At 44.8% G+C, this 26052-nt stretch overlaps 1 protein-coding gene across 4 annotated transcripts in view; it reads left to right on the forward strand.

Annotated features, from left to right (window-relative positions):
- The window catches only part of NGLY1 (N-glycanase 1), a 47812-nt gene that overhangs the window by 12739 nt on the left and 9021 nt on the right, over positions 1–26052 (forward strand). For all 4 annotated transcript variants that reach the window (XM_045007561.1, XM_045007560.1, XM_045007563.1 and 1 more), the window contains exons 4-8: positions 9459–9621; positions 20750–20969; positions 22089–22210; positions 23839–23984; positions 24961–25071. In XM_045007561.1, coding sequence (XP_044863496.1) covers positions 9459–9621; positions 20750–20969; positions 22089–22210; positions 23839–23984; positions 24961–25071 — 762 coding nt within the window. The remainder of the gene's footprint in view (positions 1–9458; positions 9622–20749; positions 20970–22088; positions 22211–23838; positions 23985–24960; positions 25072–26052) is intronic.

Consider the following 26052-nt stretch of genomic DNA (forward strand, 5'->3'; position numbering starts at 1 on the left):
TTTGGTGTACTCACTCATCAGCACCTTTGCCTTGTGTTTGGGTGGCTTGTTTTCCTAGGATGAGTTGAAAACCTTATGGACTTCAGGAATTTTCAGGGGTGGAATAGTTTTGGTTGCTCACTCCCCTAGTGGGAAGGCAGGATGGCTCTGACCTCTGCTTAGATGAGGTGATGATCATACCAAAAGAGTGGTATGTTGATGTCTCCAGTACCAAATCCTAGGTTTAAGATAGGATCCAGCATATTTGCAGTTGCATATATAGCAGGGGTGGGCAAACTACGGCCCGCGGGCCACATCCGGCCCGCGGGACTGTCCTGCCCGGCCCCCGAGCTCCTGACCCAGCCCGCCCGCGCTGCACGGAGACACGGGAAATCTCAGCGCCTGTCCCGGGCCCAGCGGCCCCGATCGGGACCTGGGCAGCTCGCAGGGCTCGCGAGAAGCAGGACACCCCCCCGCCGCCGCTGGCTGGGCCCCCCGGCTCTGCAATCAGAGATGCAGCGCTCGGCTGCTCCTCTGCCCTAAAATCCAGCCTCCCTCCCGGCACGGGCTTGTCCCTCCTCCGCACACAAAGGCTGGTGCGGGAGGCAAAGTCTCGGGAAAGGGTGGGGCCGGGGAGGCCGCAGGAGCAGGGGGCAGCGAGATCCCACCCGGGGCCGGGAGAGCCCCGCAAAGGAGGCACAGACACCCCCCCCCCCGCAGCTGCCATAAGCGCCAGTGAACAAACCGGAGCGCTCCCCCCTTGGTGTGGGACACACTCACTGCCGGCCCGAGCCGCTTCCTCCTTCCTCCGCTGCATTCAGGGGCGGGAGGTTTCGGGTTACAGCGCCCCGGACCCACCACAGCTGCCGCCAAGCGAGAGGCCCGGAGCAACTGCCCGACCCTCCTCCCTCCATCCCTCCTCCTAACCTTCTCCTTCTAGCCCCCTTTCCATATCTCCTCCTAATCTCCACCATCCATTTCCCTTTCACATTTTTTCCATCCAGCCTCCTTTTCACATCCTACTTTTTCCACCACCTCTATCCATCTCTTTCCATCCCCTTCCTCTTCTATCCCCCTTCCCAGATCTTCTCCTCAACATCCTGTTTTCCACACCCTCCTTCCTTCATTCCTTTTGCTTCCCTCCCTTCTCTTTCCCACCTTCCCTTCTCTCCTCTATCAGTTTCCAATTCTCTTCCCATGTTTCTCCAATCAGCCATCCCCCTTTTCACTTTCTTTCCTGACAGGTATCTTTTCTTTCCACCTCCCCATCTGCCACAATCCCTTTCCTCTTATTCCTTTGACCCTCTGTCTACCCTCTCACCTTCTCTGCGATTCTTTTCTCCCTGCCCCGCTTCATACTCACAGGTCCAAATTCAGAGATGATATGTAACTTAGATTCCAGTACCCCAATTTAGACTCCTGTAGACATTGGTATATGTAACTTTAAGTGTGTGTGGGGGGAGGGGGTATCTATATGAGCACAAAGGAGTCATGCTGTATGAAAGAGATTGCCAGTACAAAAAGTTTGAGAACTACTGAATTACAGCAACCCCGCAGGCTGCTCTTACAGCAGAGGTGGGCAAACTACGGCGGCCCGCAGGACCGTCCTGCCCGGCCCCTGAGCTCCCGGCTGGGGAGGCTAGCCTCCGGCCCCTCCTCCGCTATCCCCCTCCCCTGCAGCCACGCTCCCGCATGGGCAGCACTCTGGATGGCAGGGTTGCACGCTCCTGCAGAGCAGTATGGCAGCGTGTCTGGCTCTGGCTGGGTGATGTGGCTGCCAGACATGCTGCTCTGAGCGGCATGGTAAGGGGGCCAGGGCCGTGAGGTTGGATAAGGGGCAGAGGTTCGGTGGGGCTGTCAGGGGATGGGGAACTGGGGGGGGGGGGGGTTGGATAAGCATGGGAGTCCCAGGTGGCCTGTCAGGGGGCGGGGGTGTGGATAAGGGTTGGGGGGTAGTCAGGGGACTAGGAGAAGGGGGGTTGAATAGGGGGTGGGGTTTTGGGGGGCAGTTAGGGGTGGGGGTCCTGGGAGGGAGCAGTTAGGGGACAAGGAGCAGCGGGGGTTGGATGGGTCAGGGGTCCTGAGGGGGCAGTCAGGAGGCGGGAAGTGAGAGGGGGTGGATGGGGGCAGGGGTCAAGCTGTTTGGGGAGGCACAGCCTTTGCTACCCGGCCCTCCATACAGTTTTGCAACCCCAATGTGGCCCTCAGGTCAAAAAGTTTGCCCACCCCTGATATATAGGTTCAGGTAATGAGGGAATGCCTGTGAAAATCCAAGTGTTTCCACACAGGCCATGAGATCAAGTGCTACTCGGATTCTAGAACTAGGGTGGGAAGCAGCAGCTCTTTAAGTACCTGTAGGAAAGTTGACTGTGTTTCCATCTGGAAATCTGTACACCACCAGGAGTCCTAGATTCCTTTTGTCCTTCACCTCACAGTGCATATGATTGCATTTAAATTTTTGTTTCTGGGATGGAACATCTGAATACAATAATAAAATATTCAATAAATTATAAATGAAGCTTTTTTCAAAAACTTTACAATATTTGGCCATTTACAGACTGTAACAGGCTTTTTAAAATAAGTTATTAAAAACCTTCTAATGAGGCCATGAGGTGGGGGTACAGGGTTGGCAATTTCCTAGGGGAAAACTAGTTTAGCCCAGGACACTGGTAAAACCGGCTTTGACAGGGAATCTTATGCAATTATTTTACCAATGTCCAGCAAGTTCAGCAAGTATAGAACGAATCTTTTCAAATGTGGATACATCCATTTAAAACCTGAGGCATAGGCTTGGCCTATCTACTACATCAAAGTTGGTCTTCTGCTGCAGACTGCTGTGTGGCCAAATGAACCTGGACTGGTAGTCTGCAACTCTGACTGCTTCTGATTGCTTAGAGTTTCAAGCCTACAACTCAGCATTGTTCTTATTTTCATATAATGACTTTTGTTTATATAATATTGCAAACTGAAATGAGTCATGATGTGTAACTTCCTGGAGAAAATACCAAACTAAAACATATACAGACATTCAGATGTTCAGTAGTAGTTTTCATAAATTAGGGTATTACGCCCTCTGCCATTTTACTTATTTGTGTAACCATAAATTAATCTATGAATCTACTGCTTTATGTCACCACAATTTGACTATATAACTAAAACTAAGTGTAGAGTGGTGTGCATTAATTAAACCGTTTTTAAAATAGAAAATGCTTTGAACTGAGACTAACTAATTTTTCCCAGGGTGGTGGTAAACATGATTTTACTGATTGAAAACTGTCTTTGGTCAATACCATGCCATCCCTGGGAGGGAGGAGAATACGTGCTTCCCAAATTCTACCATGACTTATGCTCCATGCAACTGCATTGAGGTGAATCAGGGCAGAGTTTGGCTCATTATATTAAACCAGTTACCTACAGCTGATGAGCTCCAGGAAGAGCGAAACCAGTTCCGCCCTGTTTCAATAGTTATGAAAAGTTCGGACTGGTCCTGTAGTACTGTCCTGCAGCAAAAGGGTCACTCCTGAGTTTAAGAATAAGGCTATGAAGGAAGCTATCTTCCTGGGATTCTCCTGCCCACCTACAATGTCACATTATTTCTTTGTCTCCTATACATTACTCTTGGGGGAATTCTGCGCCCCTGAGCAATGCAGAATTTTGCAGAAATTAATGTTTTTTGTGCAGAATTTCCTTTCTTACACAGAAATGGGCTGCAGTGCTGCTGGCCGCCACTAGGGGCTGCTGTACGTGGCAGAGCCCAGCTTGCACATAGAAGACACTGCTGGGTAGAGAGCTAGAGGGTTCCTGGCAGCTGCAATTCCCCGCACGCCCTGAGGGAAGGAGACAGCAGTGTGCAGGAAACTCCTTGCAAGCCTGGGACCCAGCATCAGGCTGTTTCTCCCTCTGGATCCGTGGGGGGGCCATGACTGGGCTGGGGGGGGGGGTGGAGTGCAGGTGTCTGGGCTAGGGCGCCCCTGCAGCTGGTCTCTGAGGGGGAGGGGTACAGGAATCTGGGATGGGGGGCCATGTCTGGGCTCAGGGATGGAGGGGGCAGAGAAGCAGGAACGATGTTATCATAGGGGTTTCTTTAATTCTCTACTCCTGGGGGAATTTTTGTGTGTCTCTGTATTGTTACAGATATACTTGCTGACAGGTATTTTGAAATAAATTACCAAAATAAGTGAAACTGGTGTGATTATGTAGTGTTATTTTGACAAATAAAATTTGCAGAATTTTAAAATATTGTGTGCAGAATTTTTAATTTTTCTGCGCAGAATTCCCCTAGGAGTACATATATAGGGGTCTCAGTGCTAATGAAAAATGCTAGATTAATACCACTGTAGAATGCTCTAGTCTCAGAAAATATTCAGCAGTAGTGTTGCATGCTTCCCTGAGTGTCTTAACCATATTCTGGAAGGACAGCCTCTGACATAAGTTTAGTTTTCATGCCCAGACATGAAACTTTAGCTATTGCGGAGGCTCTTCATGTGGCCACAAATTTTATATAGCTCCTCATATAACTATCAAATAGTAATCACTTTATACCAGGAAAAAGTCTATTGGCTGAAAACTGGAGCAGCCAAAAATCTGGTCTGGACAAGCAAAAACTGAATGACTTGCAGCCTGCTGGACAGCCTTTAACTTAATTCTCCCATCTCTTTTTCCTTTTCCTGCTATGCCAAATGGGAGGGCAGGGAATACTTTTGTCTGCTCAGCTACTACTCTGCTAAATTCCCCAGCTAATTACCTTAGGCTATGTCTATACTACCTGCCGGATCGGAAGGTAGTGTTTGATGTATCAGGGATCAATTTATCACGTCTCATCTGGACACGATAAATCGATCCGCTAATTGATGCCCGTACTCCACCTTGGCAGGAGGAGTAAGCGCAATCGACGGGGGTGCCGCGGCAGTCGACTCACTGCCGTGAGGACGGCCAGGTAAGTCAAACTAAGAACATGACCTATGAAGGAAGGTTGAAAGAATTGAGTTTGTTTAATTTGGAAAAGAGAAGACTGAGAGGGGACATGATAGCAGTTTTCAGGTATCTAAAAGGGTGTCATAAGGAGGAGGGAGAAAAATTGTTCACCTTAGCCCCTAAGGATAGAACAAGAAGCAATGGGCTAAAACTGCAGCAAGGGAGGTTTAGGTTGGACATTAGGAAAAAGTTCCTAACTGTCAGGGTGGTTAAACACTGGAATAAATTGCCTAGAGAGGTTGTGGAATCTCCATCTCTGGAGATATTTAAGAGTAGGTTAGATAAATGTCTATCGGGGATGGTCTAGACAGTATTTGGTCTTGCCATGGGGGCAGAAGACTAGACTCGATGACCTCTCGAGGTCCCTTCCAGTCCTAGAATCTATGAATCTATAAGATTGTGTATCTTACTTTGACACTCGCCTCCCCCCCAGTGTAGACCAGCCCTTAGAAAATAAGGTGCCATCAGTGTAGCTGTTAGGTGGTACTTAGCAAAACTGACTGGAGGAGGCCAATTCCCATCTTCATCGATTATAAGGCACCATTGTGATCATCTAGTCTAGGGGTAGGCAACCTATGGCATGCTTGCCGAAGGCGGCATGTGAGGTGATTTTCAGTGGCACTCACACTGCCCGGGGCCTGGCCATCAGTCCGGGGGCCTCTGCATTTTAATTTAATTTTAAATGAAGCTTCTTAAATATTTAAAAAACCTTATTTACTTTACATACAACAATCGTTTTGTTCTATATTATACACCTATAGAAAGAGACCTTCTAAAAACGTTAAAATGTATTACCAGCACGCAAAACCTTAAATCAGAGTGAATAAATGAAGACTTGGCACAGCACTTCTGAAAGGTTTCCGACCCCTGATCTAGTCTGACCTCCTTGATAGCACAGGCCTGAATTAGTTCCCGTTTGGTTAGATATGCTACTAAAAAAAAATCCTGGGTGCACTCATTAAGTATATGTCAGAGCAGCAGCTGCCTCTAGAAGGAAGGAAGGAACATACAAGAATCTTCCTTGCATCCAGATATCAGGTTGGTTTTATATGACAGCTAGCAGCAGCCTGCCATCCTCTCCTACTTTCACCTCTGACCTCAATACCAAAAAACTCTCCATCTTCCCTTATTAGAGTAGGAGGTTCACCATACAACACATCTTGGTCCCCTGTCTAGTTAGCTATAACATCACACTCTGTTTATTACAAGGTACAACATTTTGAGAACCTAGAACGTTACTGACAAGCTTTCAGAAATGGAGGAGAGCCAGTGACTAACTCGGGTCGGCAAGCTTTCAGACATGGTGTGCTGAGTCTTCATTTATTCACTCTAATTTAAGGTTTTGCATGTCAATAATACATTTTAACGTTTTTAGAAGGTCTCTGTCTATAAGTCTATAATATATAACTAAACTATTGTTGTATGTAAAGTAAATAAGGTTTTTAAAATGTTTAAGAAGCTTCATTTTAAATTAAATTAAAATGCAGAGCCCCCCCGGGCCGGTGGCCAGGACTCGGGCAGTGTGAGTGCCACTGAAAAACACTCGTGTGCTGCCTTTGGCAAGCATGCCATAGGTTGCCTACACCTGGACTAACTGAAAACATACATACAATGTCAGACAAGTGGGGCATACACATAGCTTTAAAAAATGGAAAAGCATTGTATTAGACAACCATACTTGATGAGCAAGTACAGGGGAGTCGCATCTTACACGGGGGTTAGGTTTTGAAGTCAGCGCGTAAGGCGAAAATTGCATATAGTCAAACACTCATTGAGTGGAAGGGCAGGCGGACTCGCCCGCACTACAGGTACAGTATTTAAATTATTTTTCTCTTTTTTGTTTTGTTTTGCCGAGCGCGTATAGTTAAAATCGCATAAGTTAAATGTGCCTATGATGCGACTCCACTGTAGGTAGTGTGAAAGTAGAATGAATTATATTGTAAAAATAAGAATGAATTAAAGAAATGCTGTATGTACCTTTAAGCAGAAATAAGAAATGTTAAATACAGGTGTCAGGAAAAGAAACATTAAGGCATAAACAATGAGTCCACTTAAGCTAATGGTAAAACATTAACTGGAGACTGGTAAAAGTTAGTAAGAAAATTAACTATGTATGTACAGCCTCAGGTAAACTTGTCAATTCTGCTTCCTTTGTTATTTTGTTAAGTTCGTGCCCTTTTATCTGTATAAATAAGATAGTTTGTGTCTTGCATGGTGCTTACGTTATCTGGGTGTTATTAGCAGAGCGCTGTGCTAATAAAACAGAATGGTCTGACAAATCGTGAGTCCTGAGTCTGACTTTGACAGTAGTCCATGGACAACTCAGTTAACAACTTTTCTTAGCCTGAAAAATACTTGATCAATGCCCATTTCGGCAGTTTTTGACTAGTGAATGGTAAAAGGTTCCATGCTTCATTACCAAGCCTCCCCTTAGCAAATGTGTGACAAACAGCTGAAATGTGAAACGTATATTTTGTTGATTCCCACCATAATTTATAGATTGAATTTAAGTACTAAGTTAAAAGAAGTCTTTTCACTGTGTGATCCACACAGTGCCATCTGCCCTTATAAATCAGCAGCAGGCTTTGAACCCCTTGATCTTCAAATTGCTGTCTTAGGCCAATTCAGTGGCTAATAATTGCTAGCTACTTTGTGGATTAGCCACTGAATGAGAACTTGACATGTGCTTTCTGAGTGGCTGACACAACTGTTTACTAGTCAGCAGTAGAATATTGGTGATCAGGAATCCTGGATTCTGTACTTGGCTCTGAAAAATGTAGACCTGGCTTGACATGACTAATTGGACGTGGGTGAGGCTTCGTTTTTTGGGAGACAGGATTAGGATCAGTGGGCTGAAAGCAGAATGTCTGTACTAGCTAAAACAAGGGGGAACCCCAGGAAACCATTTATAATGGATAAAATAACTAACTAAAATGAGCCTGGAATACAAGATGAGGTAAAGAGTAAGTCATGTATGGACAATGTGTGCTGTACAGGGATTGTTTCCTAGAAAGTGACCAAGCCAGTCCAAAAATATGTGATGCAATGTATAGTAAATGTATATAAAGAAAGAGGTTTGCAGTGTAACTTTGGATGTGTGGTATGCCCTATACTGGAGCTGCTGGAGGTGGTACGGGCCAAGGGACATACTGGCCATCGCTTCGAGCAACTCCCATTGGCCTGGAGCAGCAAGCCGCGGGCAGTGGGAGCCGCGATCGGCCGGACCTGCAGACACGGCAGATAAACAAACTGGCCCGGCCCGCCAGGGGCTTGCCCTAAACAAGTGGCATCCCAAGTTTGGGAAACACTGCCCTATACCAACCCGCTACACTTGAGTGTGGTCATCTCAGCGTAGCTTTGCTGTATGCCAAATAAAAATATGAGTGACAGAATCTGAAGTATCAGAGGGGTAGCTGTGTTAGTCTGGATCTCTAAAAAGCAGCAAAGAGTCTTATGACACCGTATAGACTAACAGACGTATTAGAGCATGAGCTTTCGTGGGTGAATACCCACTTCATCGGATGCAATCTGAAGTTTTCTAAGTTCTAGGAAAGCCGAGTGGAAAGAGGTCTCAGAGGGAATCCCAACAAGAGGGGAGTGTAATTATAATGGTTAGAAATACGGTAACCAAAACTGGTTTAGTCAATTTGAAAGGCAGTGTGCTACAGTGAACAAGCTGAGGGTGGGAGATCTGGGATTAGAATCCAGCTCTCCTGAGTTTCATTCCAGCACTCAGGGTCTTATAACAAGAAGTGCTCAGAAGCCTTAATAGGCATCACTACCTCCAATAATGGTTTTTTCAGCAGCTCTTTGCTGGTTGTGACTTGCATGAAAATACAAAGAACAGTTATCTTTAAGCTCTTGGGCTCCTCCTTCCTAGTTTAGGGAATACCCCGTTGGTTATAGAGGTATGCTAACTCACTCTCTTTCACCCCAGTATTTGTCCGTGTCTGCTAGGTTGTCAAATTCAGAAGCTTCAGCTTGACACATACATTTTCCATTATGGCTAAAAAGTTATAAAGCGCTCTCTAGTCAAGCACAGCTATGTATAACTGGTACTCTGGGAATCAGCACATGAAGAGCAACAATATGCACGAAGTACAGATCCCACAATCTGAGTATATTAGATTCCTGGGAAGGGCATACAAAGAAAAGTGAGACAATCCAGTGAAAAATTGCCAAAAGGGTTAATTTTTGAGTTCTTACTTCTCTCTGTATCAGTCCATTTTTTCAATCACACCATCATGAAAAATTCAAATAGTGCTCAAAGTTTACATTCTGTGTTTTAATTTTAGCCATGTTATTCATATTTTTACAGTTTAAAACTCCTTTTAACTGAAATCTGTAATGCAACCTTAACTATGGAGTCACGATCAGAAACTCTATAATAAATATACAAACAAGCTTGCACATTAATGAATCAAGACCAGATGTTTTGAAATCATCCAATTACTAGAAAATGGTTTCCATAGATTGTAATAATACCTGTATTTTTTCCATATTAGGAGGCTGAAACAATCTTCTTTAAAACCCTTCAATCAAACTTTCAGCATGTGCAAGTGTATGAGAACCAGTCTCTTCAGAAGAAAGCATTGGCTTCTATTCCAGTTCAAGCATTGAAAGAGAGAGCTCAAGAAAAGTTAGCACAAGCCAAAAAAGTGGATGGAGGTATTAGTTCTGACAATTTATGAGACACTAAAAATACTAGGTTAAACATTTGGGTGTAATGTGCATGTTTATAGACTAGGGTTGTCATCATATTTTTGTGAGTTCAGAATACTAGTTTTAAACTACACTAGTATTCAGAATGTGTGTAGTATGCCATGTTATTCAATTAGTTTATCATCTTTGTCAAAAAAGAAAAGTGCTTGGAGAATTAATGCTAATTCTTAGTTTAGGTTTGTTCTCTCTGTTTAAAATCATATTAGATGAAATTTTGAGGCTCATATTTCTTCTGTCCTTCAGGTTAACCTGTTGAGTACCAGCACATCATATGGATTCAAAATTCATGTGTGCACAGGGCTGAAGCAAAGTACTGTATTCTGTACAGATGGGGCTTTGAGAGGTTTCATAAATTCAGTACAGCTGAACCATTTCTTAAATTTATTAACCCTCTGTCCTGTCTTCCATTCTCATCTGTCCTCTCCTCATCCACTGTGCACTGATATCTTAAATTTTGTATTTTCTCTTCCTTTCCATGCTTTTCTTTTATGTCCATCTGCTGTCCATATGTTCATGGCTGGGGAAGGGAGGAGGGATGAGAGAGCAAAGGAAATTTACGGTACTTGAATCCAGATTTCTGAACTAGCAGCAAATAGCATTGGAGGCAGCAGGATATTGCTTTTCTGCTTGCATCTGGAGTAGAATGAAGATAATAAATGTATGTTTTTAAGGAAAGGCAGAGCAATTTAAATCAGTGATTAAAATCACTGTTTATTTTTTTAAATTATTGATTCAGGTCATCTTGAGACAGTGTAAAATTAATTTCAAAACTTGCACTATTTTAACTTTACTTTAAAAATGTATAATGAACTAAATTACAAATGCTGCTTCTTTTTAAAACACCACTTTTGGTAGTTTGTCTTTTCTAAATGTTATAGAAATACAATAGGCAAAAACCAAAAAAATGGAAGTTAAGGCCTTGATCCTGCAAACAAGTATGTAACTTCATTCACATGAATAATCCTTTTGATTACATGCCTAAGGTGAAGCACATGCATAAGTGTTTACAGCGTCAGGATCTAAAACTGTATTTTTAATAAAAACTACTCTTTGTGGCATAAAATCTTTGTCACTTCAATACAAAATTGCTTCAGTTTTAACAGTGAAAAGTTAGACTTTCAAGATGTTAAGAAATTTATTTTGAATTTTTATGCACACAAGCCAAAAAATTCCAAAAGAAAGGAGTGTAAAATTAGCCTTCCATACCCAGATTTAGGCACCAAAAGGTGGGATTTTCAAAAGTACCATAGTGACTTATGTTCCTAAGTCCTATTGACTTCAAACTGCATACCCTGATGGAAGAGTATCAGAGAATTTCAGCTTTCTTTACTTGTGGAAGTTCAGTATATTACAAGGTTATGTTGGTTACAAATACATAGGGCCCTACCAAATTCATGGCCACAAAAAATGCATCACAGACTGTAAAATCTGGTCTTTTCTGTGCTTTTACCCTATACTATAGATTTCACAGAGGAGACCAGTGTTTCTCATATAGGAAGTTCTGACCCAAAAGGGAGTTGTAGGGGGGGCATGGTATTGCCACCCTTACTTCTGCATTGCCTTCAGAGCTGGGCGACCAGAGAGTGGCAGAGGTTGGCTGGGCACCCAGCTCTGAAGGCAACACTGCCAGCAGCAGTGCAGACGTAAGGATGGCAATACCATACCATACCATGCCATCCTTCCTTCTGCACTGCTGCTGATTGCAGTTCTACCTTCAGAGCTGGGCTCCTGGCCAGCAGCCGCTGCTCTCCAGCTGCCCAGCTCTGAAGGCAGCAACGCCACCAGCGGCAGTGTAAAAGTAAGGATAGCAGTACCATAACTACAATAACCTTGCGACCCCCCCCTACAATAACCTTGCGACCCCCCCCCATTTTTAGGACCCCTAATATTACACCATGAAATTTCAGATTTAAATCCTATGAGCGTGAAATTGACCAAAATGGAGCATGAATTTGGTAGGGCCCTACAAATACAGGATAGGGTATTCACTTATCAGTTTTATGTTTGAGATTGTGTTCTCATAATAATATTACTAAAATGTTTTCACTGAGCATTTAAAGTATGGAATTACCTAAAAGAAAGAAATCACCAAGTAAAATATGAAATTCTTCTAACAATTAGGAAACTAAAATTACTACAAAACATCCACTATAGCAATTTGAGACTAAAATGGAGGGAAAGAACTAACTAGTAACATGTAAACAAGAAATATTATTTAACTTTAAAAAGTTGATTTAAACCAAAAAATTGATGGTTTTGCTATTTTTTTAAAATAATGATTTTTATCCACTCTGCTTTAAGAGGGATGGGGCTTGTGTTCATGTGACCCCAGCTTCTGGTAAATCTGTCACTGTTGTATTAAGACAGCCACCTGGAGAAATTACCATTGCTGTTAGAGAACAATTATTACAGGCAGATCCAAAAAACCTTTGGGATTTTGAAGAACAGGTAAAAGTCATAGGGATTTTGGCTCATAAAGACTACTCTGATAAAGTTATGGTCATTTGAACAAGACATTACAATGCTTGTCTTTATCTTCATTGGCCACCTGCAATTAGCAATGTAAATTGACCAGAATTGTGTATACTTTTAACTTTTGTGATATCTGGATATTTTCAAACAATCATTTCTTGTTGAAACAGATCATATTTGTCATTATTTTTATGCAGGATTTACTTTATGAACCCAGAGAAGAGTATTTATGTAATAGTAGCAATTTTTTTTCCACCACTAACCAACAGAAAGAAAAATTGTCCTTTGATTGAAATTACCTCATTTAGTTTCTGGCAAACAGCTCAGAGAAAAGGTAGCAGTAAAATAGACTCAAAGCATATCCAGTATATAAGTAATAGATGCTATTTCTGTTGAATCATTTATGGAACATTTTTAATTTGTATAATGCTAAAAAGGTGCAGTATCCTGTCTTCCGACAGTAGCCAATACCAGGTATCCCAGAGGGGATGAACAGAACAGGTAATCATCAAGCGATCCATCCCTGTCACCCATCCCCAGCTTCTGGCAAACAGAGGTTAGGGACACCATCCCTGCCCATCCTGGCTAATAGCCACTGATGGACCTATCCTCCATGAATTTATCTCGTTCTTTTTTGAACCCTGTTATATTCTTGGCCTTCAGAACATCCTCTTGCAAGAAGTTCCACAGGTTGACTGTGCGTTGTGTGAAGAAATACTTCCCTTTGTTTTAAATATGCATATTAATTTCATTTGGTGACCCCTAGTTCTCGTGTTATGAGAAGTAAATAACACTTCCTTATTTACTTTCTCCACACCAGTCATGATTTTATAGACTTCTATCATATCCCCCCCTTAGTCATCTCTTTTCCAAGCTGAAAAGTCCCAATCTTATTAATCTCTCCTCATATGGAACTGTTCCATACCTCTAATCATTTTTGTTTCCCTTTTATGAACCTTTTCCAATTCCAATATATCTTTCTGAGATGGGGCAACCACATCTGCATGCAATATTCAAGATGTGGGTATACCACAGATTCACATAGAGGCAATATGATATTTTCTGTCTTATTATCTATCCCTTTCTTAATGATTCATAGAATCATAGATGATTAGGGTTGGAAGAGCCCTCAGGAGGTCATCTAGTCCAACTCCCTGCTCAAAGCAGGACCGACCCCAGCTAAATCATCCCAGCCAGGGTTTTGTCAAGCTGCGCCTTAAAAACCTGTAAGGGTGGAGATTCTGCCACCTCCATAGGTAACCCATTCCAGTGCTTCACCACTCTCCTAGTGAAATAGTTTTTCCTAATATCCAACCTAGACCTCCCCCACTGCAACTTGAGACCATTTATTCCTACCCTTTGTTTCCTGTCTTTTAGCCAGTTGCCAATCCTTCCCTCTTATTCCCTGACAGCTTACTTTGCTTAAGAGCCTTTGGTGAGGGACCTTGTCAAAGGCTTTCTGAAAATCTAAGTACACTATATCCACTGGATGCCCCTTGGCCAAATTCTTGAAGACCCTCTCAAAGAATTCTAGTAGATTGGTGAGGCATGATTTCCCTTTACAAAAACCCTGTTGACCCTTCCCCAACAATTATGTTCCTCTATGTGTCTGACAATTCTGCCCTTTACTATAGATTCAACCAATTTGCCTGGTATTGAAGTCAGGCTTACTGGCCTGTAATTGCCAGGATCACCTCTGGAGCCCTTTTTAAAAGTTGGCGTCACATTCGCTATCCTCCAGTCATTTGGTACAGAAGCTGATTTAAATGATAGGTTACAAACTATAGTTAGTAGTTCTGCAATTTCACATTTGAGTTCCTTCAGAACTCTTGGGTGAATACCATCTGGTCCTGGTGACTTATTACTGTTTAATTTATCAATTTGTTCCAAAACCTCCTCTAATGACACCTCAATCTGGGACAGTTCCTCAGATTTGTCACCTAAAAAGAATGGCTTAAGTTTGGGAATCCTCAGCTGTGAAGACCGATGCCAAGAATTCATTTAGTTTCTCAGCAATGACCTTATCATCCTTGAGTGCTCCTTCAGCATCTCGATCGTCCAGTGGCCCAACTGGTTGTTTAGCAGGCTTCCTGCATCTGATGTACTTAAAAAAATTGTTGCTATTACTTAGTCTTTGTCTAGCTGTTCTTCACATTCTTTTTTGGCCTTCCTAATTATATTTTTACACTTCACTTGCCAGAGTTTATGCTTCTTCCTATTTTCCTCACCCTGGATTTAACTTCCACTTTTTAATGGATGCTTTTTTGCCTTTCATGGCTTCTTTTACTTTGTTGTTTAGCCACAGTGGCACTTTTCTGGTTCTCTTACTATGTTTTTTAATTTCGGGTATACATTTAAGTTGAGCCTCTATTATGGTGTTTTTAAAAAGTTTTCATGCAGCTTGCAGGGATTTCACTTTTGGCACTGTACCTTTTAATTTCTGTTTAACTAACTTTCCCGTCACAGGGATATTGCATTTAATTACATTATGGTCACTATTACCAAGCAATCCAGCTATAGTCAGCTCTTGGACCAGATCCTGTGCTTCACTTAGGACTAAATCAAGAATTGCCTCTCCCTCTCCTCTTGTGGGTTCCAGGACTAGCTGCTCCAAGAAGCAGTCATTTAAGGTATCAAGAAACTTCATCTCTGCATCCTGTCCTGAGGTGACATGTACCCAGTCAATATGGGGATAAGTGAAATCCCCCATTATTACTGAGCTTTTCACAGTCACTATCACCATCCTGGTCAGGCGGTTGGTAGTATATCCCTACTGCTATATTCTTATTATTCGAGCATAGAATTACTATCCATATAGATTCTATGGTACATTCTATTGTACAGTTTGTTTCATTTAAGGTTTTTACTTTATTTGATTCTACGCTTTCTTTCACATATAGTGCTACTCCCCCCATCAGCACAGCCTGTTGTGTCCTTCCGATATATCTTGTACCCTGGTATTACTGTGTCCCATTGATTATCCTCATTCCACCAAGTTTCTGGGATGCCTATTATATCAATATCCTCATTTAATACGAGTTACTCTAGTTCACCAACCTGGATCATCTCTGCATACCACATCTTTTTTTTCAGAATGTTGAAAATAGAGTGCAAGTTTGGTTTTGTATAGCATCTTTTTTATAAAAATATCATATTACAGTTAGTCCAATTTGTAAATACAAACAAGCAAACAGATTAAATATCGTATAGGCATTAACGTCTGTGACTGTGATGTGATCTAGGTTATGAAGGAGCAAATGTCAGATTTATGGAGAACATTTATGAATGGGGGACAGAGGAAGACTCAGGGCATAGTATTCAAAATATTTTTAAGTTAAAGGTGGTGAGGAATCAGAAGAAGAGATGGGTCTCAAAATTGGATTTTAAAAGTCAGTCAATTAGGTGCAATAAGGCTGTTCCAGATGGTAGGATATCAACAGTGCAAGAGAAGGCTCTACCACCTGCTGCAAATAGACAGAAAAACTGGACAGAAGACTCTGTTATTCAAGCATAGGGAAACTGGCTGGACAATAGAAAGATAATAGACAGCAAATTTTCTAGTTTGGATAAATTGAACTGAAAGGACACATTTGCTTAAGAATGAATTATGAATGAAATCGAATTATGAATGAAATCAAAACTTTGTTCACAAACCTTAATTATTGGAAAATATGCACAGTGCTGTACAACTTATAAAAGTCTGTTTGTACTAGACATATCTGGCACATTTCTTTGCCACTAGCTTCTGGTTAAAAAAAAACAAACCCTTTGGGATTTAGGAGTTAAACGAATTGTTATTCGTTGTTTAAAAGCTATTCTTCTTCGAGTGATTGTTCATGTCCATTCCAAGCAGGTGTGTGCGTGCCGTGTGCACGCCAGCTGGAAGGCTTTCCCCTAGCAGCATCCGTAGGGTCAGCCTGGACGCCCTCTGGAGTGGCGCCTTCATGGCGCCCAATATAGGGCCCCGCCAACCCTCCACCTCCCTCAGTTCCTTCTTACCACCAGTGACGGCTAGCTGGAACTTTGCTCACTCCCGCAGCAAGCTCCTTAGCAGTGTCTGATAGACCTTAGTTGTATATAGTTCTCAGTTTGTAATAGTTGTTTCCCTATAGTTATAGTTAGTTGGTTGTTAGGACGTTTTATTCCCCCTCCTGGGGTATGCTCAGGTCTCCAGTGTTTAAGCTCTGCGAGGCTTGTGGCAAGTTTATGCCCAAGAGTGATCCTTACTCTTCCTGCCTGTGGTGCCTTGGTGAGAGTCACCAGAAGGAGAAGTGCTGCATTTGCAAGGGTTTCCACCCCAGAACGCTTAAAGACCTAGAGCAGAGACTAAAACTCCTGCTAATGGAGGCGGTGTTGTGGCCACAATCCGACCCAGGACCAACTGACCCAGCACCGAGCACCTCCTCCTCGGTGCGCAGCGCTCCGGCACCAATGGCACACGAAATGGGCCCTGCTAAAGACTCTAAAGCCCACCGGTATCACCACGGGTCGGCCTCAGTACAGCACCACTCACCATCTCCGGTGCCAGTAAAAAAGAAGAGGCCAGTGATGGGCCACTCACCCCTCCCGAAACTTAAAGGATCGGCGGCATCCACAAGCGGATCGGGACAAACTGCCTCCTCCTTGCTCCCGCCCAGGGTTTTGTCAACTCCTGCCCCATCCAGGGTCCAGTCAAGTCCGAACCCCACCCTCCCCGGTCACCGGACCACGAAGGGGACATAAAGCCACCATCAATGCCGGAGGCCGCGGACTTGATGCATCTCCTGGTGCCATCCTCCCCACAAAGGACGGATAAATTGCCGGTTACTGCGTGCCCCCTGTTCCACTCCAGGGGTAAACCGCCATGATGGCTCACCAGTCACCATCTCCGGCATCACCTGCGCAAATGCAAGAACCGCACTGCTCCCTGGAGTCGGGGCACCTCTCGTTGGCAACTCACGGTACTGGCCCTCCATGGTCTTCCTACTCGGAGACCTCGGAGTCGGAGGCAGACTCTAACTGCTCCAGCAGGTCGCGGAGCAGGAGGTCCAGGTCGCGGCGGAGTTACCAATCATACCCAGCACCGTGGCAAGAACAATGGCATCCTCCTGCCCAGTAGCTCATCTGGACACCCTGGGTTTACCATCAGAGCCAAGGCTAAGTCCATAGTCCGCGGTCCAGAACTGCATCGGTGTTGTCGGCATCCTTCATCCCACAGTCAGCGCCGGCACTGCCGTTTGGAGGAGCAGCACCGTTGGCTCAGACAGTTCCGGCACCGATACTTCAACCAGCTCTGGCACCGTTTCTCCAGACAATGGCACCGCCAGAGTCTCCGGTTCCGACCATGCCAACACCATCAACCTCAGTACTGCCAGACTTGGCCCCAGCACCAACCATGGTGCTGAACTCTCCATCAGCTCCAGCCCCACAGATCGAACACCGGGTGCCGAGGGACCCTAGGGGTGCCAAGGGTAGCGAACAGGGCCCGCTACCTGTTCTCTTATCCTCTTCCTTGATGAAGCGGTTGCGGGGACATCTACATCAATGGCCCCGGCTCTGGAGGACAACCGTGTTCTTCAGCAGCTCCTGAGGCGGGCCACCCAAAGCCTGGGGATACAGGCAGAGGAGGTGGAGGAGGATGTAGACCCTGTTGTTGATATCCTGGCCCCCTCCGGCCCATCCAGAGCTCTACCCCAAAAAAACAGGGACGCCAAGAAACTGGACCTATTTGGCCAAAAGGTCTATTTGACTGGGGTCCTGCAGCTCTGGATAGCCAACCAGCAGGCTATAGTAAGCTGCTACAGGCATAACACCTGCTCGTCTATGGCTAAGTTTGCAGAGCTCCTTCCCCAGGAAGCTCGGATGGAGTTCTCCACACTCGTGGAGGAGGGGAAACTGGTCTCCAGAGCATCGCTACAAGCAGCTCTGGACGTGGCGGATGCAGCCTCCTGCACGCTGGCTACAGGGATAATGATGAGACGAGGCTCCTGGCTGCGGTCTCTGGACCACCACATGAGGTCCAACAGACCATCCAGGACCTTCCTTTTGAGGGATCAGCTCTTTTCTCTGAAAAGACAGATAACAGACTTCATAGTTTGAAGGACTCAAGCTTCCTTGCGATCGCTGGGACTTCACACGCTGGCTACCCAGCGCCGGCATTTTAGGCCTCAGCCTGCCCCTTGGCCTTATCAACCACAAAACCACCAGGATGTTCTGCGTAGGTGCAACAGGAGTACTCGGAGGAGACAACCTTCCTCCTCTGGGCAAAACTCTGGCCAGCCAAAACCCCAACCTGGGGCTAGACGGCTTTCCAGTATGATCTCTGGATCATAGAATGTCAAAGTTGGAAGGGACCTCAGGAGGTCATCTAATCCAACCCCCTGCTCAAAGCAGGACCAATCCCCAGACAGATTTTTGCCCCAGATCCCTAAATGAACCCCTCAAGGATTGAACTCACAACCCTGGGCTTAGCAGGCCAATGCTCAAACCACTGAGCTATCCCTCCCCCGATCCTTCCCATTTTACCTTCTCATCCCGTCTATCCTCTTTCTACCGTGCCTGGTCCCGAATTACTTAAGACCAGTGGATCCTCCGCACGGTAGAGAGGAGATATGCCATCCAATTCTATACCTCCTCCCAACCCCCTTCCCCGTCCCTCTTCAGGGATCCATCTCATGAGCAACTTCTAATTTAAGAAGTGCAGTCCCTCCTCTCGGTAGGGGCAGTGGAGGAGGTTCCTCAGGAGCTAAGGGGCAAGGGTTTCTACTCCTGGTATTTGCTAATAGCGAAGGCCAAGCGGGGCCTCAGACCCATCCTGGACCTGTGACAGCTCAACAAGCATGTCCACTCCAGTCTTGGCTAGCGTCAGTGTATTGGCCAGCTCGAGACACTCTGGACTGCATTGTAACCCTGTGTTGGACTCCCTTCTGTGGTGGCTCGACCCACGAGTCGTTTGCGTGGGAGTGCCCTTTGCCAGCCCTTAGCCCTCTCTCTGGTGACTGATGCCTCGGATCTGGGCTGGGGAGATCACCTGGGGGACCTCAGGACTCAAGGCCTCTGGTCTCAGATGGACCTCACTCTTCACATCAATGTCAAAGAGCTGAGAGCAGTGCATCTGGCATGCTACGCGTTCAAAGCCCACATAACGGGGAGGTGTGTCTCAGTCCTCACAGACAACACCTTGGCGATGTTCTATATCAACAAATAGGGGAGTGCATGCTCCTCTCCCCTGTGCCAGGAAGCCCTTGCACTGTGGGACTTCTGCATAGAACACTCGATCCACCTACAGGCATCATACCACCTGCTCTTTCTTGTATCTCTCGTTCAAGGTTGCCTTCCTCGTAGCAATTACCTTGGCTTGGAGGGTTTCAGCGCTCAGGGCCCTCATGTCTGAGCCCCCTTCACAGTTTTTCATAAGGACAAGGTCCAACTTAGACCTAACCCTGCTTTCCTCTCTAAGATTGTTTCCCAGTTTCACATGGCCCAGTACATTTTCTTCCCAGTGTTTTACCCCAAGCCACACTTCTCCGATAGGGAGCACAGGCTGCACTCACTGGACATATGTGAAGCCTTAGCCTTTTACATAGAAAGAACTAAGCTGTTTCGGAAGTCCATCCAGCTTTTTGTGGCCATGGCGGACAGAATGAAAGGTCTTCTTGTGTCCTCTCAGCGTATCTCGTTGTGGATCACATCTTGCATTAGGGAGTGTTACGGCCTGGCAAAGGTGCCCGCCCTGCCGATTACTGCGCACTCCACAAGGGCACAGGCCTCGGTGGCGTTCCTGGCGCAAGTCCCCACTCAGGAAATTTACAAGGCGGCTACGTGGTCGTCGATACATACGTTTACGACGCACTAGGCAATTACACAACAAGCCAGAGACAATGCAGCCTTTGGGCAGGCCGTGCTTCAATCTGTACATGACTCCAACCCCACCTTCTGAGCTTTGGCTTGTGAGTCACCTGCTTGGAATGGACATGAGCAATCACTCGAAGAAGAAAAAATGTTTATTCACTTTCTCGTAACTGTTGTTCTTCGAGATGTGTTGTTCATGTCCATTCCAATACCCACCCTCCTTCCCCTCTGTTGGAGTAGCCGGCAAGAAGGAATTGAGGGGGTGGAGGGTCGGCGGGGCCCTATATTGGGCGCCATGAAGGCACCACTCCAGGGGGCGCCCAGGCCAACCCTACGGATGCTGCTAGGGGAAAACCTTCCAGCCGGTGTGCACGCAGCACACACACACCTGCTTGGAATGGACATGAACAACACATCTCAAAGAACAACAGTTACGAGAAAGTGAGTAACCGTTTTTTCCATACCTTTGGAAAAATATAAGAGTTATTACGTTCTATGCTAAATTTCTCTGTGTTCAATCCTTTTCTGTTCAATTCCTTATTCTAATTTCTTTTTGGCTGTTTGTCTTTTTAAAAAACATTATTTACCATTATTCAGTCTTTAAAATCTAATTTTTTTTTAAAAATACCATCTATATAATAATTTGTTGGTTGATTCTTCAACTCTAAGTTATGATAAAGGTCCAGATATCATAATTATGTAGATATTGGAAAGGTCAAATGAATCTGAACTTGGTTAATGTTGTTTGAATTACTATGTTTTAATGTTATAGGAACCCATGTGAATGAAGATGATTTTTTGTTGTTGGAGCTCTTGCAGTGGTTTAAGGGTGAATTTTTCCAATGGGTGAATAACCTTCCTTGCAGCAAGTGTGGTGGTCAGACACAATCGAAAGGTATCTTATCACCTAACGATGAAGATCTGAGATGGAATGCGAGTAAAGTTGAAAATCATCACTGTAACCAGTGCCAGTTCAGCAATAGATTCCCAAGGTAAGCATAACCTTGGATTTTCTAAAATGCTACTTTGTATTTGTGTATTTTGTAAATTATTGGGAGATTGTTGCTTGTATTTTGTTTTACATAGATTGAAAACCCTACTATAATACATACATAGATCATTTTACGCAGTACCATGGGGTTGTTGTGGGCTCTGATATTTATATTTTATCACCAATCTGGCTAGAATGCTTAATTTTAAACAAATTATTGCATTTAAAAAGCGGGTCCTGTTTTTATACTGAATATTTGACTGATCTTACCATTTTCTGTATATAATGATTGTAATTAATAAATGCCATTATCAAAGTGGTTTTTAAAAAGAAACAAATAAACCATTGCACATTTTTGGGGAGCCCACAAAAGAGGGCATACTTCTGCTGAACGTAGCAGCAGATATGTACTAATTTCAGAATTGTGCTGACATCTGTCAATAAGGTTAAGGTACAAAAATCCTACTTACGTTGAGTTTTTTAAAATAAGAACAGTCATGTAAATTTTAGCTCTCTTAGAAATAAGGAGATGGTCAGCCACTTGTTAATTTTGTCCAGTGCAACAATCATCTTCAGCAACTAGTGTGAACTCAATGGCACTGAGAACAGATATCCTGTTAATCAAGAGGACTACAGTAGAACCTCAGAATTATGAACACCTCGGGAATGGAGGTTGTTCATAACTCTGAACAAAATGTTATAGTTGTTCTTTCAAAAGTTTACACCTGAACATTGACTTAATACAACTTTGAAACTTTACTGTGCAGAAGAAAAATGCTGCTTTTAACCATCTTAATTTAAATGAAACACACAGAAACAGTTTCCTTACCTTGTCAAATCTTTTTTTTAAACTTTTCATTTATTTCTAGTAGTTTACGTTTAACACAGTTAAACACTGTACTGTATTTTCTTTTTGTCTCTGCTGCTGTCTGATTGTATACTTCCAGTTCCAAATGAGGTGTGGGTTTACCAGTCAGTTCGTAACTCTCGTGTACATAACTCTGAGGTTCTACTGTATAATGGTTCAAAGATTTGGAAGGGGGAAATGTATATTCCTGTTAAAGTCCATTAATGTGTACAAAGCACATAATTTACAATGAATAAAGTTTAATTTTTCTAGGTATAATAATCCTGAGAAACTTCTGGAAACAAGATGTGGGCGTTGTGGAGAGTGGGCTAACTGTTTTACACTGTGCTGCAGAGCTATGGGATTTGAAGCTAGATATGTCTGGGATTCAACAGGTATCAGTGCTCTAGAATACCTTAAACTTAGTATAAGCATGCATAAAAATGGGACTTATAACCATTAGATGTGTGTGTTCATGTTAGCTAACTGGTAGCCTCTGAAGTTTCACAGTATCTTATGAACAAAATCTAGGTTAAATTTCCATCTTGTCTGATTACATGAAATATTCTAAAAATGAAGTTAGACAGCTGTTTTCAACATGATGAAATCTTTATATCTTACATTACATATTACATTCAGGTTCTCCTACTTTCAATAAAAATAAGCAGAATTCATTGTTTGTGCTTTCACATTTAAAAGGAGATGTTTCTGAAGGAATAAGAAGAGAAAATGCATTTTTCCCTTTTCACAGTTCCATGTTATTACTCCTGGGTGAATTCTGTGTGCAGAATTCATATCCCCTGCAGATTTCTTTGCTTCCCTGCAGAAAAATGACACTGACAGGGAAGCAAAAGGAAGCTGCAAGAGCAGTCACGCACCACTCCCTAGCTGTGCAGGTACATCGTTGCAGGCACCCAGAGCAGCAGCGGAGAGGTAAATCACCGCAGAGATGAGGACTCCCCAGCCAGTGGCTCCTACCCTGAGTGGCTGGGGCTGTGTCAGACTCACCCCCAGGATTTCTCCCCCAGTTGCAGGAAGCTCAGCATCCTCCCCTGCTTCCTGCCCCCATCACTCAGCTGCAGGGGAGGGGTCATTGTACAGGGAGTTGCTCCCCCATCCACCCAACCCTCATGCATCCAAACCTCCCATACCCAGACACCCCTCACCAAGCCTCACCTCATACATCCAGACCCTCTGCCTTTGAACCCCCACCCCTGTACCCAGACCACCCTTGACTGAGCTCCCTGCACTCAAACCTCTACTCTGAAGAGCCCCACCCCGTGTACCCCGACATCCAGACCCCCATGCCACTGACCCCCACTACAACAAGCCCCACTTCTCCAGAACCCAGACCCCCCTGATGAGACCCCCACACTCAGACCGCTCTGCTGAACCCCAACCACTTTCACCGAACGCCCCTGCAGAGTCCTATTGCCACGGCACCTAGAAACCCCCCCAATGAGACTCTGTGCATCCAGATCCCCTCTCACCTAGATCCCCCATTGAGCTGCCTACACCCAGATTGTCCCACACAGAATCCTCTCACCCCACATTGAGCCACTCCACACTTAGATCCTGCCTGGTTGAGCCTGCCTGCCCCATACCTGGTGTGCCTCACGCAGAGGGGCAGGGCCCCAGGGTGTTTCTGGGGCAGGCTCAGGCCTTATGCTTTGTCAGGGTCGGGTGCAGCCTCACCCCTAAGTGCATGTCCCCAGGGTAGGGAGCGGGGAGACTGCAGGGTGATCTCCCACCTTTGTGCAGCCAGTGGCCTGTGCTCCCCACTGCTATGCTGGAGCCTCTGCATTTATTTATTGACAAATAAAACTTGCAGAATTTTAAAATACTGTGCACAGAACTTTTAATTTTTTTATGCAGAATTTAATGTTTTGGCACAGAATGCCCTCAAGAGTAATGTTATGCTCCCCATTTAATTGATTTGGAAGAGTTTTAAATATCTCAAACTGTAAGAATAGAAAACCCATCTGAAACATTCAGTGTTTTCCTTGGCCTGTCTCTCATGCAGATCATGTGTGGACTGAGGTATATTCTTCATCCCAGCAGAGATGGCTTCATTGTGACCCTTGTGAAAATGTCTGTGATAAACCTCTTCTCTATGAGATTGGCTGGGGAAAGAAGCTCTCCTATATAATTGCATTCTCCAAGGATGAGGTAGGGGTAGGGATAATAATATACTATGAAATAAAAATACAAATTTGCCTTGAGAAGGAAGCTGTGCATCATATACCATTTTAATGGGATCTGCTAGATCAGGGGTGGGCAAACTATAGCCCGCGGGCCAGGACAGTCCTGCCCGGCCCCTGAGCTCCTAGCCTGGGAGGCTTATCCCCAGCCCCTCCCCTGCTTTCCCTCCTCCCCCGCAGCCTCAGCTCGCTCACTCCGCCGCCAGCGCAATGCTCTGGGCGGCGGGGCTGTGAGCTCCTGGGGCAGCGCAGCTGCAGAGCCCAGCCTGACCCAGTGCTCTGTGCTGCACGGTGGTGGTAGCGTGGCCTGGCTCCAGCCGGGCGACGCAGCTGTAGCGCCGCCAGCCACCAGTGCTCCAGGCAGCGTGGTAAGGGGGCACGGAGCAGGGGGGGTTGGATAGAGGGCAGGGGAGTTCGGGATGGTGGTGAGGGGGCAGGGGTGTGGATAGGGGTCGGTGAGGTGGGGGAGAGTAGGGGATTGAATGGGGGCAGAGGTTTCAGGGGGGCAGTCAGGAAGGAGGGGCGATTGGATGGGGGGCAGTCAGGGGCAAGGGTTCCAGGGACAAGGAGAAGGGGTGGTTGGATGGGGCAGGGCTCGGGGGGTGGGGCCCGTCAGGAATGAGAGGAGGAGGGGTTGGATGGGGTGGCGAGGGTCCGGGGGCGGTCAGGGAACAGGGAGCGGGGGAGTGTGGCTGGGGCAGGAGTCCTGGGGGGGGGGTGCAGATAGGAGGTGGGGGCCGGGCCCCGACCCCCTCCCCTAACCGGTCCTCCATACAATTTCCAAAACCTGATGCGGCCCTCAGGCCAAAAAGTTTGCCACCCCTGTGCTTGATTATTGTAAGGGAAGACAGTCTCTTGATCACATTGTCTATTTAAAATACACACATTTAAGAGGCAGAGTATATATGTATTTTTTTTTTTAACTTCTGCAACTTATACTTGAGGTTGTTGATGTCACCTGGAGATATTCCTGTAAACACGAAGAATTACTTTCTAGAAGGTCACAGGTCAAAGAAGCAACATTGCGTGAAACCATAGAGAGGCTTAATAAACTGGTACGTAGCTTTACCTCAACTGATTTGTTAAGATGACATGTATTGGAAACAGACTATATAAATTCTTTGGACAAGGGAGCCCAGTCTTGATAAAGGTCTCTGTGTACTATATCAGAGAGGTAGCCGTGTTAGTCTGGTTCTGTAAAAGCAGCAAAGAATCCTGTGGCACCTTATAGACTAACAGACGTTTTGCAGCATGAGCTTTCGTGGGTGAATGCCCACTTCGTCGGATGCAAGAGTGGGCATTCACCCACGAAAGCTCATGCTGCAAAACGTCTGTTAGTCTATAAGGTGCCACAGGATTCTTTGCTGCTTCTGTGTACTATGAAGAACTTAAATATTGCTATTTATATGTTCTTTGATTTTACATAAGACTACTTCAAGACCAGTCACAGTATAGCAATTTTGTCAGTTCAGAATTCTTAAAGTGTAGTTCTCCTCTGTGAAGTAACTGTAAAAGTGTCACCTACTTATACTAGTCTGTTCTCCGCATAGTCAGTCATATTTCCTTACTTGGATTGGGGAAAAGGAAATAATTACCTTTTACTCCTGTTGGCTCTGCAGAGAAAGTAAGCTGGATTCTATTCTCTCTTGTGCATCAACAGATACGTCAAACACATTTTAATCAATTATACCTGTGCAAACAGTTGAGATGCACAACTTCAATGAGACCATAATTTTAAAACCATAAGGTTGTATAGCTGTAAGAGAGCACCCAATTCACTTTGCAGAACTTTTTTTTACTGGCTGTGAGAGAAGAACTCTCAGGCTGCTTGCAGGACTGTCTGTGAAGAAATAAGAAGTGTTACATGTCATCTTAGCATATTTGACATGGAAATCATTGAGACAAAAATAGACTCTCAATCCAGTGCATCTTAAAGTCACTTTCTTAAGAAGACCGAGCCTTTTAAATCATATGGTAAAAGTATGTTATATAATTATTGCTCTACATACCAGACTTCTCTAGGCTCATTTGATTTA

This window comes from Mauremys mutica, chromosome 2 (genome assembly GCF_020497125.1).
Source record: "Mauremys mutica isolate MM-2020 ecotype Southern chromosome 2, ASM2049712v1, whole genome shotgun sequence".
NCBI classification, from domain to species: domain Eukaryota; kingdom Metazoa; phylum Chordata; order Testudines; family Geoemydidae; genus Mauremys; species Mauremys mutica.